This window comes from Halichoerus grypus, chromosome 8 (genome assembly GCF_964656455.1).
Source record: "Halichoerus grypus chromosome 8, mHalGry1.hap1.1, whole genome shotgun sequence".
In the NCBI taxonomy this organism is placed as follows: Eukaryota; Metazoa; Chordata; class Mammalia; order Carnivora; family Phocidae; genus Halichoerus; species Halichoerus grypus.
In genome coordinates, this window is record NC_135719.1 from 60,609,064 (window position 1) to 60,625,984 (window position 16,921).

A 16,921-nucleotide genomic window follows, 5' to 3' on the forward strand; every position below is an offset into this window, starting at 1 on the left:
TCAGTAGAACACTGATTTATTTTCAAAAGCAAGTATAGATTTTTCTATTTCTGGTTTAAGAATCAGGAAATTAAGAATTTACTGTAGTAACTCACCTTGTGACCATGAGAAAATCACATCTGTGTTGCTCATGATGTAAAACAGAATTAATTCTGCCTGTTCTCTTCTCTCTTTATGTCACTTCAAGAGGGTATTGATTGTAAAGGTTGTGGTTAATATTTTGTTTAGATACGGTATCAATGCTATGATGATATAGCATGAATATGATGAATAAATACGTTTTCTCAAAATACACTTGATATATATATATATGTTTACTTATTGTTACTTATATGTGTGTTTAAAAGAACAAAGACTACAAATGCCTCATGGAGAAACTGACCAATCTGGAAGGAATATATAACTCTGAGACCGAGAAACTACGAAGTGACTTAGAGCGTCTCCAACTAAGTGAGGAGGAAGCTAAGATTGCTACTGGACGGGTCCTCAGTCTGCAGGAAGAAATTGCCAAGCTCCGGAAAGACCTGGAACAAACTCAGTCGGAGAAAAAATCCATTGAGGAGTGTGCAGATAGATACAAACAGGAAACCGAGCAGGTAGGAACTAGTTTTCATATCCCCATCTACTCCTTTCACAGAGGAAATGTGCTGTCGTCATGACCTGGCCCATGTGGCTCAAGGTTGGTTTCAATCGAAGGTGAAATACAAATGTTTGTTTATTGTTCATTATTAGTGTTTTCCAAGCATATCTCCCACAGGATGGATGAGTAGTTGTAGGTCTTTTAGTAGAACCTTTGGACTCTAGTAAGAACAGAGGCAAAGTAGTATTGTAAGAAGAGAATTAATGGCTAAGTGTGTACTCTACATTCTTTTTCTTTAAATACATGGGTCTGGATGAAGTGTAGACTCCTTTTTCTTCAAAAGGGTTAACATGATTAAGAAGCCAATCAACAAGTGAAATGTCATTAGCTGATAATAGAGATCTTTATGGAAACCTGCATTAAGGCTGTGTGAGAAGTCCAAGTGGGAAAAATCCAAATGTCTGCACACTGATTATAGCCAAGGGCTGCTATGCAGATAGAAAAACAACAATAGTGCTTATAGATTTGTGCTTTTACATTACAAATTTATATCAAAGTTTATATCAAAACTTCATTAAATACAAAAAACATTAAGGTTCTCAAGCAGCAATGCAATGTATTGTTTAAAATAAAAGTACCTCAACATAAAGCTTATTTGAAAACCGTGATAGATTTTCATAAATTCCACTAGTATTACCATCTTTAAATGAAAACAAAGTTGATTGTTGGCTGTGACTATTGGCAAGACTCTCAATTTCCTGTGCTTTTTCTCTACTAACTTCTGAATATATTTTTTTAAGATTTTATTTATTTGAGAGAATGCATGCATGGGGTAAGGGGCAGAGGGAGAGAGAGAGAGAGAGAAACAGACTCCCCACTGAGCATGGAGCCTGACACGGGGCTCAGTCTCACAACCCTGAGATCATGACCTGAGCCCAAACCGAGAGTCAGACTCTTAACCTACCTGCACCACCCAACTGAATATTAACACAGCCCTCTTTCTCTGTCTCTGAACTCCTGATAACTTTCTCTTTATTATTAAAGCTATTGCTTTAACATGTGACTCTTGATCTTGGGGTCATAGTTTGAGCCCCACATTAGACATAGAGCTTACTTTAAAAAGAGAGGAAGGGAGGGAGGGAGGGAGGGAGGAAGAAAGGAAAAAAAGCAAGTTGTTAGGGGAGATGAACCATGAGAGACTATGGACTCTGAGAAACAAACTGAGGGTTCTGGAGGGGAGGGGGGTGGGAGGATGGATTAGCCTGGTGATGGGTATTAAAGAGGGCACGTTCTGCATGGAGCACTGGGTGTTATACACAAACAATGAATCATGGAACACTACATCAAAAACTAATGATGTAATGTATGGTGATTAACATAACATAATAAAATAAAATTTAAAAGAGTTCCTTGAATTTATGCTTAGAGACAGGAATTCAAATTTTACTCATCATAAGCACACATTTATGTCAAAAATGAACTAAGTAAACTATAAACTTTGCAAAATTTACCTTTGGTTTTGATTTTTGCTTCCTGGGAATCCTCATCCAAATGGGAACTAGAAAGTGAAAGGTCAATGTGTTTTATTTGTGTGTGTGTGTATGGGGGGCAAAATATACATATATATAACATAAAACTTACCACTTTAACCATTTTTAAGTGTACAGTTTTGTGACATTAAGTACTTTCACAATGTTGTAAGGCCAGTGCTTACACATGGAATAAAAGGACTAGTTTGCAAACTTGTAAAACTCTTAAGAGGAGATGAAAGGGAAATTCTTTCTCAAGACAGACAGCAGGGAGCTTCAGAAGGAATCCGGCGAATTCCAGAACCAAAATGCCCTTCATATCTTTCTTAACCTCCTTCATCTCTCTTAATACCTGAATCATGAATACACATAAGTTTTGTGTTAGGCTGTTGAGGTGAGAAGGCATTTTCATTCTTTCAAGAGCAAATGCTTATTAGGTGCCAGGCAGTTGCTAAATGCTCAAGGTACAAAGTAAAACAACAGCAATTATGTCCATCGTCCAGGAATTGCTAGTCTATTTAGGGAAGTAAAAGTAAATCATTTATAAGGGCTATAACGAGGCACATACAGGGTCCTGTAGGAGAGACACCTAATGGGAGGGGGTTTCCAGGAAGGCTCTCTGGAGGGGGTAATGCTTGAGCCAAGTTCAAAAAAATGACTACATGGACCTACGCAAAGAAATGAGGCGCAGAGATGTGGAAGTAGGAGGGCCTGTGGTATGGTCTTTATATTCAGTACTGGGTATCCTCTGCCTACTGCAGCCATCTGAGTTGACTGTTTTATTTTATAGCTGGTATCAGATCTGAAGGAAGAAAATACTTTGCTGAAGCAGGAAAAAGAGGCCCTCAATCATCTTATCGTGGAGCAGGCTAAGGAGATGACAGGTAAGGCTCACGTGGGTATAACCTACCGTACTCCAGCCAACCTTAGATCAAAGTTTTATATGTTACAACTTTGCTTAGAACTGAAACGTTTTAAACAGTTGAGATTGTCATCAGTAAATTTATGAAGTTCCAAGAGGCAAGCACGTAAATATTTTGGTTGATTTAGTTGGTGAACTTGTAAATCTGGTCTTTCTATGTACAAATGTGAATTCATGTATAGTCAATATCTTATGTAGTATTTTAAAAATTAATTTTGTTCTGCATGTATGATTTATTAGTTATGACTTATAGGATTCTATTGAATTAGGAAGAAATCATGAGCTAATATATATATATGTGTGTGTCTACATGTATTTATTTATTTTTTGCTAAACCAATGGATATTATCCTCCCAAGATCAATTACTCTTTTCCACCTAAAAAAAAAGGCAACTCTAATTTTTTGAATAGAGAACTGAGTAGATGTGAACATTTATTCTATTAGATATTTGTGAGATAGATAAGAATGATGATAATTTACAAGGAGTCTACATATATATAAATGTGGGCTAAGAAGATACAGATTGAAGCTATAGTAATTGGTGGTGGAGACAGAGAGAAAGAGATGGATTGGAGTGAGGATATAGTATATGAAAAGAACCACCAGAATGTTATCCTTTTTGATGTGGTATTCAATATAAAGTTTTGAGATGAGGTATTCCAACAATAATGGTGTATTATTATTGACGAGGAAATTGAGGGAGAACAGTACCTATTTATGAGTAAAATTAATGAGATCAGTTGTTAGAGCATTAAATTTTGGATGTCAGCTAGGGCCTCCAAAAAGAGATGTCCTGAAAACAAATTGAGATTAAAGATTAGAGACAGGAAGAAATAGGCCTTAAGGTACCCACTAAAGCTTTGTTGAGATGATAAGAGAACCCTTTGTGCTCCCCCCGCCCCCCACTACCTCCTTCCTCCCAATTGAAGGGCATGATGTAAAGACAAGGGAAGAAATCTGGAATTAAGCCTTATAGGATGACCATAAGTAAAGGATAAAGTGAAGAAAAGAAGCTAGGAAAAAAAAATTGATAGGGGATAGTAAAAACAGTCACTGAAGACATGGAAAGAAGGCTGCTAGGATGCAGAATATGATGGAAAGATCCAGAATGATGAGAATACTTGAAATTGGATGAGAAGAACAAAGAACATTGGATTTGCCTAGGGAAAATTTCTTGGTAGCCTTATGCAGCTTCTGCAAATTGGTGAGAATAAAAGACAATTTACAGAATGTTATAGGGAGAAGAAATTCTTTCATTCATTCATTCACACATCATTAAAGCCCTACATTAGGGAAACACTGTGGTGGGCACCAGGGAAGCAGTTGTGACAAGACACTTGCAGCCCTCGCCCTTATGGAGCTGCCAGGGAAAGAAATGGTGAAGCAATCGAAGCAGGCAGCGCAGCCTAAGATTTAGCCACGAAACATGAGAATAAAATGGGCCATATAAATATCAGGAAGCTTAATATTCATAAATGTGACTGGTGGACTCATTTAGGTAAAACATACAGCTGAGATCTGAGTCTGTTTACTTTGCTTTATCTGCAGTCCGGGGCTTATCTCCCATCTCCAGATGACGTCCCAGGCAAATGCGAGCCGCTGACAACAGAGACAGCAGAGTGGGGTGGGAAATGGAAAGGTCAGGGTACCCCCAGCAGCACACAAGAGAAGTAACAGCACAGATGACCAGGCATTGGGGTCTTATCTGGTTAGAAATTGGGGAGTAATAGGACCGTGGTGGTTCAACATTGTTCAATAGTATAAGATCTCAGCCTGGGGACTGAGGTGAGCGAAGAGTTTGACCTAGGATATAGGACAGCTGGGTTCATTGAGAAGTCGCCACTCCCTCAGAGATTCGAGAAGTATCTAATTTGTAGAAAATAATTTTATGATAGTCTGAAACAGAATATTGGAATAAAAAATACTTTCATTATTAAACAGTGACTAGTGGGAGTTTATCAAGGATGTGCTGTAACTGGTGAATGGACTAGTGGCACTGTGTCCACAGTACATGGGAGAACTCAGTAGATGATTGTTGTTATTAACAAACTACTTTTTTTGTCATGATATTTGCTTTCCCTGCATTCACTAAAGTACTCTTCATAGTTCATGGTGCTAAAAGTAAAACCCTTTGCAGAGAAGCTGGAAGTCAGTGTACATGTTTGTCCTCTTGAGTTCTCTAGAGCCATCTTTGTTATGCTTTCCCCTCTTTCTTTCAGAGACTATGGAGAAGAAGTTAGTAGAAGAAACAAAACAACTGGAACTCGATCTTAATGATGAAAGGCTGAGATATCAGAACCTTCTGAATGAGTTCAGTCGCTTAGAAGAACGCTACGATGACCTCAAGGAAGAGATGACTCTGATGGGGGTGAGTCAAACACTTGCTTTTTAAAAATGAAAACATTTAAGCACATACAAAAGCAGGTGGACTAGTGGAATGAATCGCCATGTACTTCATGTACTCATTGCCCAGTTCCAAAACGGTCAACACATTTCTACCCCTACTCTATCCCTCCTTCCCACCCCATCCAATGGCTTGAGTTGTAAAGCAGATCCCACAAATCATATAACTTTATTCATGAATACTTTGTAAAGTCAAATACTTCAAAGACTGGGCTATGGATTTTGTCATATGTATTGAACAACTTCATGTAAAATTTGCATATAAAGCAAATATTTATATAATTGAGTATTTCCTTTACTTTTTTTTGTTATGATTTCAAAGATGTATTCCTACAAAAAGAAAATTCAGTCTCTATTTGTAACAAATTATCTTGTCTATTTCAAGAATTCTTCTGCATCTACCAACGTACCTCTTGTACTTTTAGTAGTTCTACACAGCCTCTCTGTTCTACTTATCCGACTGTCAGGAAACAGAGAGTCCCCTAGTTCTCTTGTTCCCTGCATCAGCCTTGAAGGTAACCCAGTGGTACAGATGGCTAGAAATGCTCTGAAATACCTCTTATAAAAGCAAGATAATCTGGTATCTGTGGCATAGAATATTTGCTTCAAATTTTGCTTCTATCTGGACCCTTTGAAAACATTTTTTTAAATGTGACATTTAAAAAGTCAAAATAAAGGAGTTATGTAACATAAAAGAAATCAACTTGTCACCTGGAAGAGAGAAACCTAGTCTCAAAGAGGTTAAAAAGCTAATTTAAATGCCACAGTTGGACTGTTATTTCAAACCTTGCTACTCTATCCTGATTTATATGTGACAAAGTGAAGTTAGAAGTAGGAGTAGGTCACCATTACACTTATTGACAAACCAGAAGGACCCTCATTAGGTCTTGTCTTCCTTGATCTCCCTGAGGCACTGGGCCTTGTTGAAATCTTTCCTCCTTCACATTCTCCCATTCTTAGCTTTCTCTAGAGTCCTTTTCCTCTGTCTTTGAATATCATGTTCCCCAGAGTTCCATTCTTGGGTGTATTTTAATTCTGTTTACTAGATAACCGGGCCAACATTTGTGGTGAATCTATGCTTTGGTTATGGTTAGAGCTAAGCTTCATGTCCCACGAGGTGTTTTGAGAGCCACTAGTTACTTGGGATATTAAGAAGTGGCATTGGGAAAAGAAATGATTGGGGTCATATAAATGTGGGAATCACTAGTCGAAACAGAGATAAACAGATTGTTTTTCCTACAGAATTTCTTGGATTCTTTAATACTGCATGCCTTGCTAAAAAAAAAAAAAAATACCGCATGCCTTGTGAGCCTCAGAAAATAGAATGAGAGAAGCACATGCCATGTATACATCACTTTCTGAGCACATTCCCGGAAATATCTGTGAGGTTAATGGGTCTCCTCTTTAGAGAAGTAGCCATGTCCAGAAAAGACCCTCCAGCGGTAGTGGCCATCCTCCAGCAACTGCTTAGCAGGGCTGTTCCTTCCCACTGGGCAAGTCTCTGCCTGCTAGCCATTCTGTTCCCAGCAATGTGGTGGAAAAAAGATGTAATCAAGTTCCGGGGCCTGGTTCAGCTGCTTGATTTCTGATTTCTCAGCCTATAATCCTCTCCCCTGTATGCCTGTGACTCATGTCATTCCTCTTGGTTAACAAAATGGTCAGACGGAGGGAAAAGGAAAACAGCAGAAGAAGGAAGATCCGAGTCTGCTTGCTTCCTTCTCAGCTCTTCATTAGGTCTCCTTTCATAGCTCCAGATGCAGTCAAGATTTCAGTCTTTGCAGAAGATGTTTTCCAAGAATTGCAGTGAATAAAAAAAATGGACTTTATAATATAGGATTAATTAAATAATAGCAATATCTTATTTTAGTGTTTAGGTAGAAACTTCTCACCTGCAGATGGGTCCTTGGCTCGTATTTCATTGACACTGTTCTGCAGGCGGAGCCCTCACCGCCACAGTGCTTAGGAAGCATCTTGTGGTAAAGAGACTCCTCAGATGGATGGCAGGGAACTTGAGGGAGGGGAATTGATAGACTGCCTCAGGACTTCTGGTAATCTGTGTAATTCATGGGCCAAAGCTCATGCCGCTGATTACCAGGGTCTAGATTTGTTGGCCCTGGTACCAAGAAGTGTTGTAGGATTTTCCTCCAGGAACATTCAGTTGTAGAGTAGAGGCAAGGAAGAAAACACTAAATCCAGGGCCAAGGAAATTCAAGCAGACAGTGAAAGGATAATGAGGCAATGGAATGCAGGCTTGTGAAGTGTTTGAAGATTCATCCCAAGTAAGGAGGGAGTCTAGCATGTCAACAATGGGGTCATTAACCTGGACAAAGGGAGTAAAACAGATTCAAGAAAAGAAGGAATTATTGGAGACATGACAGATTAAAAGAGGAGGTACGAGATACAGATCTTGAAGGAGCACTTGATGATCAATAGGATGTTTGTCCTTGTACTTGAATAGCATATGAGCTAAAAACTTGGGGAACAGAAGGCCATGCACAGGAGAGTTGTTGCATTACTGCATGGTCCTGACAATGATGGCAGCATCTGCTCACATTAATTGAATTCTTGTTATATGCCAAGCACTATACTAACTCTTTACTTGCACTATTTTATTTAATCCTCACATAATCCCTATTAGGTAGATAATATTATTATTCACCTTTTCCCGATGATGAAAGTGAGGCCTGGAGAAGTTGGGCTAGGGACAAGTAAGTGGCAGATCCAGAATTCCTACCTGGCTCTCTCTTAATTCAGACCCAGAGTGTTTAACCACTGCCCTGTATCCAAAAGTTACATTAAATAGCAAATATACAGTGTTGCTTCTATTCATACCTTAAGGTATTTGTTGTTTAGTAACAACATGAGGGAAAATAGAAGTCTCACTCATCTTTAATAAGCTTATTAAAAAACCTTTGTCCAGGTATTTCTGTGGACCTACCTATTTCTCTTAATGATAGGACCAATTTATTAATAAACACCTTCCCATATAACTGTTGGTTGGGGCCAGGAACTTCACATGAGGTTGCCTGTGTACGTAAACAGTAAATCTGAGTGCCTTTGCTTTATGTGGGGTGATTCTCCCCTTTAGTGTGTACCCTAGCTGCTAGATAGTTTCAGAAGTTCTGGTGTTCTTGGGTCTTCCTTATGCACTGGAGTACAGGTTGGGGTGGCCTGGGAGACTTTCATCTGCCCCTGGATGCTGGCTTTCCTTTGGTCATATGGATGGGTCTGCTCTCTGTAAGCTGGATATGGGAGGGAAAGAGGCAGAGAAGCTCTTTGTGACTTCTGGCTCTTCCTGCAGCTGGGGGGAGGAGTAAAGGAAATTGAACAGACCAGAAAAGCTTCCAGAGGTCTTTCTAACACTCTGAGAGCCAGTAGCCCTGTGAGATGCAGGCCACTGACCCTTTCCACCTCTTCTGCAGGGGGCTACCCTAGGAGGGAGGGGCACAAAATCCAGCCTTTTTATTACTTCTTTCTTCAAGTCACTCTCCTGCAGAGAGGAACAGACTGCAGTTGTTTAACTTCTTTGTTTTCCATAAGCTTTCTGAACGTTAGTTTCATAATACCACATGTCATAGAAATGTCACCTGGATTCCTGAATTAATAACCCCAGGACGTCAGATGGCTCATCCTTCCCACTGCTGACTACAGGGATTCAACTTCATGCACAAAAATGACAGAAATTATAGTCACTGATGTAGAACCCCTCTCTTTTTTCCATTTATGCTCAAATACAGTACAGTAAAATGATTATGCTATCATTAAACATATCTCATGAACTTTTTACTAAGTTTTATTTCATTGCAACACTGAAGTCAATATTTGGTTGCTGAGGCATTATACTTACACTTCACCCATTGTGACTGGCCACTCACAACTTCAAAAACCCAAAGGCGGGGGCGGATGGGGGTGCGCCCAGGTGACTCAGCTGGTTAAGTATCTGACTTGGGCTCAGGTCTTGATCTCAAGGTCCTGGGATTGAGCCCCGCATCAGGCTCCCTGCTTGGTGGGGAGTCTGCTTGTCCCTCTCCTTCTGCCCCTCCCCCTGCTCATGCTCTCTGCCTCTGTCTCTGTCTCTCTCAAATAAATAAATAAAATCTTAAAGAAAAGAAAAAACCCAAAGGGGATTCTTCTAATAATCACAGATGATTTTTGTTTGAGCATTTGGTTTTGTGACTTTTCTTGTCATGCCCTACTGGTGCATCTTTTTCTTTGAGGAGCTCAGAAAGTGACCCTTTCATAAGGGTTTATTAAGGACAACATGGAACAGACTATTTGGGCATGAAAACAGCAAGTTAGTGAGTGGGGGTTAGAACCAAGTTAAGGTGGATGCTGTCTTAACTATAACTGGTTTAATTATATTGTGTTAATTATATTTGGTTTATCTGCCTTGCAGAATGTGCCTAAGCCTGGACACAAGAGAACAGACTCCACCCACAGCAGCAACGAGTCTGAATACACCTTTAGCTCTGAAATTGCAGAAACTGAAGATATACCCTTGAGGACAGAGGTACATTTTAGATAGCTATCACTACAAGTAGGATGTGACCATGCTATTATTAACAGGCCTCATTTGCCCATAAATGTAGCAGTTGTTTCAAACTCTTCATATTTCATAAATGACCAATGGGTGCTTCATTAGCTTATTAATGATTACATGTATTTTCTTATATGTACATGCATACTTCTTATAGATATTTTTCAGTAGACATTTTAATTTTTAATGTAATTTTGATGACCAGATTTTCCTTTTGTAATTCCCTTTTTCATCTTAACATACCCTATTACAAAAAAACATAGCTTGTCATGAATTTATTTCAGACTGAGGTAAATTGTTTTTAATGGTAAGCCTTTTGTCCTTGAATAGTATAAATAACCAATGCCCAAGAGTTAGCAAAACTGCTGCCCCTGATGACAGTTTTTACCAATGTGATTTTTGTCCACAAAAATGCAAGAAAAGTAGCTTATAAATCTGCCTTAGTGTTTGTATTATGTGGTATGAAACCAAAATGGCACATTACCATAGCTGCAAGAGTACAGTGACTTTAAGTTAGATTGTTCCCAAACCAATTCTCAGATCTTCTTTTCAAATATGGTACTAGTTTCGCTAATGCGTAATTCAGTCATAACTCTTCTATTTTTATATCGTATTCTGAGAAAGTGGCCAAGTCAGAAATAGACTGCTTCTGTTAGAACAGCCAAAGAAAATTGAATGATTTTTCCTTTCTTGTCTTAGTTTTACTCAGGAATGAAAAGTTTCTGCCATCTCATTCTGTTCATTTTAAGGAAAAATGTCATATAGTTGGAATCATACATACAAGAACCCTAAGTTAACTTATCCAAGGTCACAGCGTGCAAGTGGCTGAACCAGTATTCTAACTGAGGCTGGTCTGCTCGGAGCCCCGTACTCTAGTTCCTCCCACCGGGCATTTTATACTGCAGTTGTCCAGTCTGTTTCTCTCTGTAGCTAACGTTAGCCTGCAGACCATTGATGGAGCAGTATGGCCACTGTATAGCAGGATAGAGGTTGTTCTAGGTTTTGGCTGCTGTGTAACAAAGCATCCCAAATTTCAGTGGTTTCAAACCACAGCAATTTACTCATGTTCACAACTCTTTGAATTTTGACTGGGCAGTTCTGCTGCTGCACATGGGGTTGGTTGGAGCACTTCGCTGCATCCCAGCCCAAGGAAGAGGACCTAGGGCCTCTCCGAGCGACTTCTCTGTTCAGCAGGATGGTGAATGGGTTCTGAGAGTGTAAGAGCAAAAGATGCCAGGGCTTGGGGGGCCATGCCCAGAACCAGCACCTTGTCAGTTCTGCCATATTCTGTGTCATAGCAAATTACAAGGCCAGCCCAGACTCAGGGGAAAGGGAGTGGACTTCATCTCTTGATGGGAGAAAAGACGTTTGTGTTGGGAGCAATCACTGGTAACCATCTTTGGAGACTACCACAAAGTTAGACTTTGAAGATTTCAAAATTACAGCCTCTGAGCTTCTAGTGGATATGAAAGTTTTAGGATTGCATGCAGTTGGTCTTCATGGGAGTACTCACTCGCAGCAGTCCGAGGGAAGTATGTTTATACACTGTTGGCTTCAGTGTGATTCAAATTGAGCAGCTCCTGCAAGGAAGGGGAAAGCCATGACAGAAAGGGTGTGTTTGCTGCAAATTATTTTGTATTAAACTCAGGACAAAGAGGCTTCTTATTGATAGTTTTGATTGAGGACGTTACATTTTTAACCTCAAAAACTCTTCTGTGCTTTACCTAATTTTTACTAGTAACAGTATTTGTCTCTACTCTTTTCAAGTTTTGTCCAAATTCTTACAGATTTGAAGGGAGAGTTAACCTTTTTGTTTCTAATTCTCACCCATATTTCTGCTGAATCTTTTCTCAACTTGAGTTTAGGGGCACCTGGGTGGCTTAGTTGGTCAAGCATCTGATTTTTGATCTCTGCTCAGATCTTGATCTCAGGGTAGTGAGTTCAAGCCCCGAGTTGGGCTCCACGCTGGGCATGGAACTTACTTTAAAAAAAAAAAAAAAAGAGTTAGTTTAGAATAGGATTTTGTATATTGCTCATCTCTTTTGAATAATGAAGTATGAACTGTGCTCCAGAAGTCACAGACAGATCTGGAGTATTGTGTATTGCCCTTCACATGCACTGACCATCAGCAGTAGGTCATGCACGTGGAAATCTCCCAATAATGGGAAAGGCTTTTCACTGAACTGGTCATCTTGTTCCTTGTAACTAAGTGCATGCATCTGAAATGTGGCTGGCTCTGGTTAGAAGGGTTGTCTTGACCATTGGACAGACTATAGTAACTCTCCTCCTTGGAACTGAGTCCATAACCTGAGCCTCAGTCTCTCTCTGCCTCAGTTTCCTCATCTGTGAAGTGATATGCTATGATTATTATCTTACTTTAGAGTGATGTTTTGAAGATTGAGATAATTCCTATAAAGCATTTGCAGCAGTGTTTGATACATAGTAAGTGTTCAATAAATCCATGTTTTTGTTCTAATAAACAGGTTTCCAGTGACTATCCTACAATTTTGATTGGGTGTGGTCAGGATCAGAAAGAAATCTGTAAAACTGGTAATAGAAAAATTGATTATCAGAAGGGAAGTTGGGTGGGACAGAAGTATCAGACTAAGACTATGGCTGTGAATTTGCACTTCTGATTACTTTTGACTTCCAGGTTTGTGTTTCTCCTTGCAACTACTTCTATAATGGCCAGGTTTACAAATTGCCCCTAACAAAGTAAAGGAGCACTTACTACTATGTGTAGTATTCCCAAGTAGCTCTTTCAGAATCTGGTGCCAGGAAAATAATGAGCCCCTTCTTGGTTATGAATTGATTTTTTTTTTTTTAATTTAAAATAGGAGTTTTTCAGACTGTTTTGGAACACAGAATTCCAACCTCAGTCATGTAATGATAGTAAAATTGGATGTAAAAAAGAATTGATGTCTTTCTAGCTTTGCCAAACCTTTGATCTGTGGGTCACAAGTCAGGCTGGCACCTGCATGGCTGTTTCCCTCTGGAGAACTCACCTGCCAAGCTCCACCTGCTGCGCAGCCCTCCCACGCCCACAGCATCTTCATGGTCTGGGGCTGCATTCTTTCGGAACCTTTGCTTCTCCCTGCTCTGTCATGCACCTTTCTTACTAGCCATCGACTCATTATCCCAGCTCTGCTTCTGCCCTGGAGCTTCCTCACACCTGTCAAACCCAGGGAAAGGGTCACCATAACCTTCTCAGCTGTTGTTAGCAGTAATTCCAGAATAATTGCAGACGTATGCTGGTAATTTTGTGAGTAAATTCTCTTGCCTTCTGGATTTTCCTCAGATGAGAGACCATGATTTTTTAGGTCAGTTTCAAAGCTTCACTCTCTTAGAAAAGCCCTGGATGCTAAAGTCCTTTCTAAGGAAGGAAAGCAAAGCAAAACCCCAGAAACTTCTCTGAGCCAGATGGCCCAATCTTCCTTCCTTTTTTTTTTTTTTTAATGATTGATTGATTTATTTTTCAGAAAGAGAGAGGCAGAGAGAGAGCACAGGCAGGGGGAGGGGCAGGCAGAGGGAGAAGCAGGCTCCCCGCTGAGCAAGGAGCCAGATGCGGGAATCAGTCCCAGAACCCTGGGATCATGACCTGAGCTGAAGGCAGCCGCTTAACCAACTGAGCCACCCAGGTGTCCCCTAATCTCCCTTCTTGCTTGTGTGGCATGGAGAAGACAAATGGTATATCTCTTTGACTAGATATGTCATTAGGGATCAGAATGGACACCATGTGGAGCACTCTTAAATAATTACCAGTCCTTATGCCTCAGGCAGTTTTGTGGTTGTCAGATGTTATTTTTTTGTATTCTTCCATCTCCTATTTTAATATTCCTATCTATAGAATTTTGCTTTTATCTAGCAATCAACTCATTCTTTATGCAGTATTTGCTAGTATCTAAAGAATTAGCCCATCCCACTTTTAAATTAAAAAAATTTTTTTTTTTCTAGAGAGAGAATGAGCGGGCACCAGCCTGGGCAGGGTGGGGGGCATAGGGAGAGGGAGAGAGAGAATCATAAGCAGGCCCCACACCCAGCATGGAGCGTGACACTCTGGCTCGATCTCATGACCCTGAGATCATGATCTAAGCCGAAATCAAGACTTGGGCGTTCAACTGACTGAGCCATCCAGGCCCCCCACCCCATCCCATTTTAATGAGAAGATTCCTTTTAAACAAAAATGCCCATTCAAGATTAAGAGGGATGATTCCCAAATGATGACATTTGAAGTACAATAAATGAAGTTGGGAGGTGAAGTCTTCTATTACAGTGTAAAAAAAGATTAAGTAATGAAAATTTTCAGGGACACATACATCATTAATAGATGGACAAACGTTAAAAACACATGAATGGAATGTTTACATTGTAAATAAGCTAAAATACAAGTATTTGTGGGATGTGTAGAAATGATTTTTTGTATGAATGAAAATCTATAGTAATTTCACGTTCAGGCAGGTCGTCATGTCCGTTCTGCTCAGTCAGGACAGACTTTATGGCAAAGATCATATACCTAAACTTTTTCTTACTGGTGAACATTACAAGAGTGGACAGTAAGAAAAAGTCCAGGTCTAACTAGTTTGTGGGTAAATGACCCTGATAGCCTACAGATAAATGCCCCACTTCTTAGTTTAAATTGATTTTTCTTAGATTTTTTTTAGAACTGGAGTAACATTGAATTCAACACTACTAAGAATTCGTAAAAGACTAAAGATAGATAATAAATATAAAAGGAATTCGACCTCAACAAAAGGCAAAGATATGTAAATTAAAACTACAGTTAAATACACTTTTGGTCTATCAATTGAGCCATTTAAAAAAAATGATAACAGTCATTGTTGCAGGCATGGTGGTGGTTGCTTGATGGAAGTGTAAACTAATTTAGCAGACTTAAGAACATTAATATTTAGGTATATATGTACTAGGATGTTTATTTTCGTATATATATATTTTTAAAGATTTTATTTATTTATTTGACAGAGACACAGCGAGAGAGGGAACACAAGCAGGGGGAGTGGGAGAGGGAGAAGCAGGCTTCCCACAGAGCAGGGAGCCCGATGTGGGGCTCGATCCCAGGACCCTGGGACCATGACCTGAGCCGAAGGCAGACGCTTAACGACTGAGCCACCCAGGTGCCCCTATTTTAGTATATTTCAATAGCAAAAAATTAGAAACAACTTCAATGCCCATCAGTAAGGTAATAGCTAAGCAAATGATGGTACACATGTCAGTATAACTATTAAGAATTATGGTTTCAAATATGATATCATGAATTTGGAAAACATTTGTAATAAAATGCTAAATTTAAAAGACAATACAAAATTATAATGAAAATATTCCAATTACTTAAATCTATAGAAAAGAGACTGGACAAAAATTGTAGGTTTTCTCTGAAGATGTGATTATGGCTTTATTTTTCTTCTTTGTACTTAGTTCCTAAACTTTCTATAAAAGTTTATTTTGGGGGCATCTGGGTGGCTCATTCGGTTTAAGTGTCCAACTCTTGATGTCAGCTCAGGTCATGATATGAGGGTTGTGAGACCAAGCCCCACATCAGGCTCCATGCTGGGTATGGAGCCTGCTTGAGATTCCCTCTCTCCCTCTGCCCCTTCTCTTCCCTCTCTCTTAAAAAAAAAAGCTTATTTTGTTTTGATATCTGAAAAAAAGTCTTTTAAAAAATTGACAATTTGAAATACAAGACACACTAATCAGTTAAGAATTATACTTTGACCAAGTGCCTGGGTGGCTCAGTAGGTTAAGCACCTGCCTTTGGCTCAGGTCATGATCCCAGGGTCCTGGGACTGAGCCCCATGTCAGGCTCCCTGCTCAGTGGGGAGCCTGCTTCTCCCTCTCCCTCTGCTTGCTGCTCCCCCTGCTTGTGCTCTCTCTCTGTCAAATAAATAAATAAAATCTTTTAGGGCAACCCTTTTGGGTCCCCTTCCTCCTTGGGAGCTATGTACCATCACTTTGCTATGCTCAATAAACCTTGCTTTGCTGCCCACCACTCTGGTCTACCTCTTCATTTTTCGAAGTGCCGTGACCAAGAACTGCAGGCACTGATGGAGAAAAAATCCTGCAACACTCGGACTCTTGGTTTTAGCTCAGGTCATGATTTCAGGGTCGTGAGATTGAGCCTCGCATCAAGCTTGAGATTCTCTCTCCCTCTGCCCCTCCTGCTTGTGTTCTTTCTGTAAAATAAATAAATAAATATTTAAAAAAACAAAATAGATAAATAAATAAATAAAAATCATTTTTAAAAAAATTAAAAATAAAAGTCATGTGCATTTGATTTTTTAACAAAAATAAGATCGTAATATAAATACTGCCTTGCAACTTGTTTATTTCACTTAATACTTTTATCTAGGGGCGCCTGGGTGGCTCAGTCGTTAAGCGTCTGCCTTCAGGTCATGATCTCAGGGTCCTGGGATCGAGCCCCGCATCGGCTCCCTGCTCGGCGTGAAGCCTGCTTCTCCCTCTCCCACTCCCCCTGCTTGTGTTCCCTCTCTCGCTGTCTCTCTCTCTCTCAAATAAATAAATAAATAAAATCTTTAAAAAAAAAATACTTTTATCTAGGACATATTTATCCACTCATGTATATCTATTTCATTTTTTTAACAGCTATGAAATATTTTAGTTTGATTATACTATAATTTAAGCAACTCTTCTATTGACTAACATTTGGGTTTTTTTCCAGTTTTTTACAGTTACAAAAAATGCTGCAGTGAACATCTTTTTCCATATATTCTTGTGTACTTGTGTAAGAATTTTTGTAGGATGATTCTTAAATGTATATTGTTAGGTTAAAGGGTATACACATTTAAATTTTAATAAATACAGCTAACTTGCCCTTTTAAAAGGCCTACTTATACTTCTACCAGTATTATATAAGACGCTGTTACTAATACATGGCATTATTGATCTTTCCAGTCTTTGCCAATCTAACAGGGAA

General features: G+C 39.4%; 1 protein-coding gene across 5 annotated transcripts in view; it reads left to right on the plus strand.

Annotated features, from left to right (window-relative positions):
• MYO5A (myosin VA) overlaps nt 1-16,921 on the plus strand; it is a 196,112-nt gene that overhangs the window by 128,974 nt on the left and 50,217 nt on the right. For all 5 annotated transcript variants that reach the window (XM_078079330.1, XM_078079332.1, XM_078079333.1 and 2 more), the window contains exons 22-25: nt 348-596; nt 2,900-2,993; nt 5,252-5,400; nt 9,832-9,945. In XM_078079330.1, the coding sequence (XP_077935456.1) occupies nt 348-596; nt 2,900-2,993; nt 5,252-5,400; nt 9,832-9,945 (606 nt within the window). The remainder of the gene's footprint in view (nt 1-347; nt 597-2,899; nt 2,994-5,251; nt 5,401-9,831; nt 9,946-16,921) is intronic.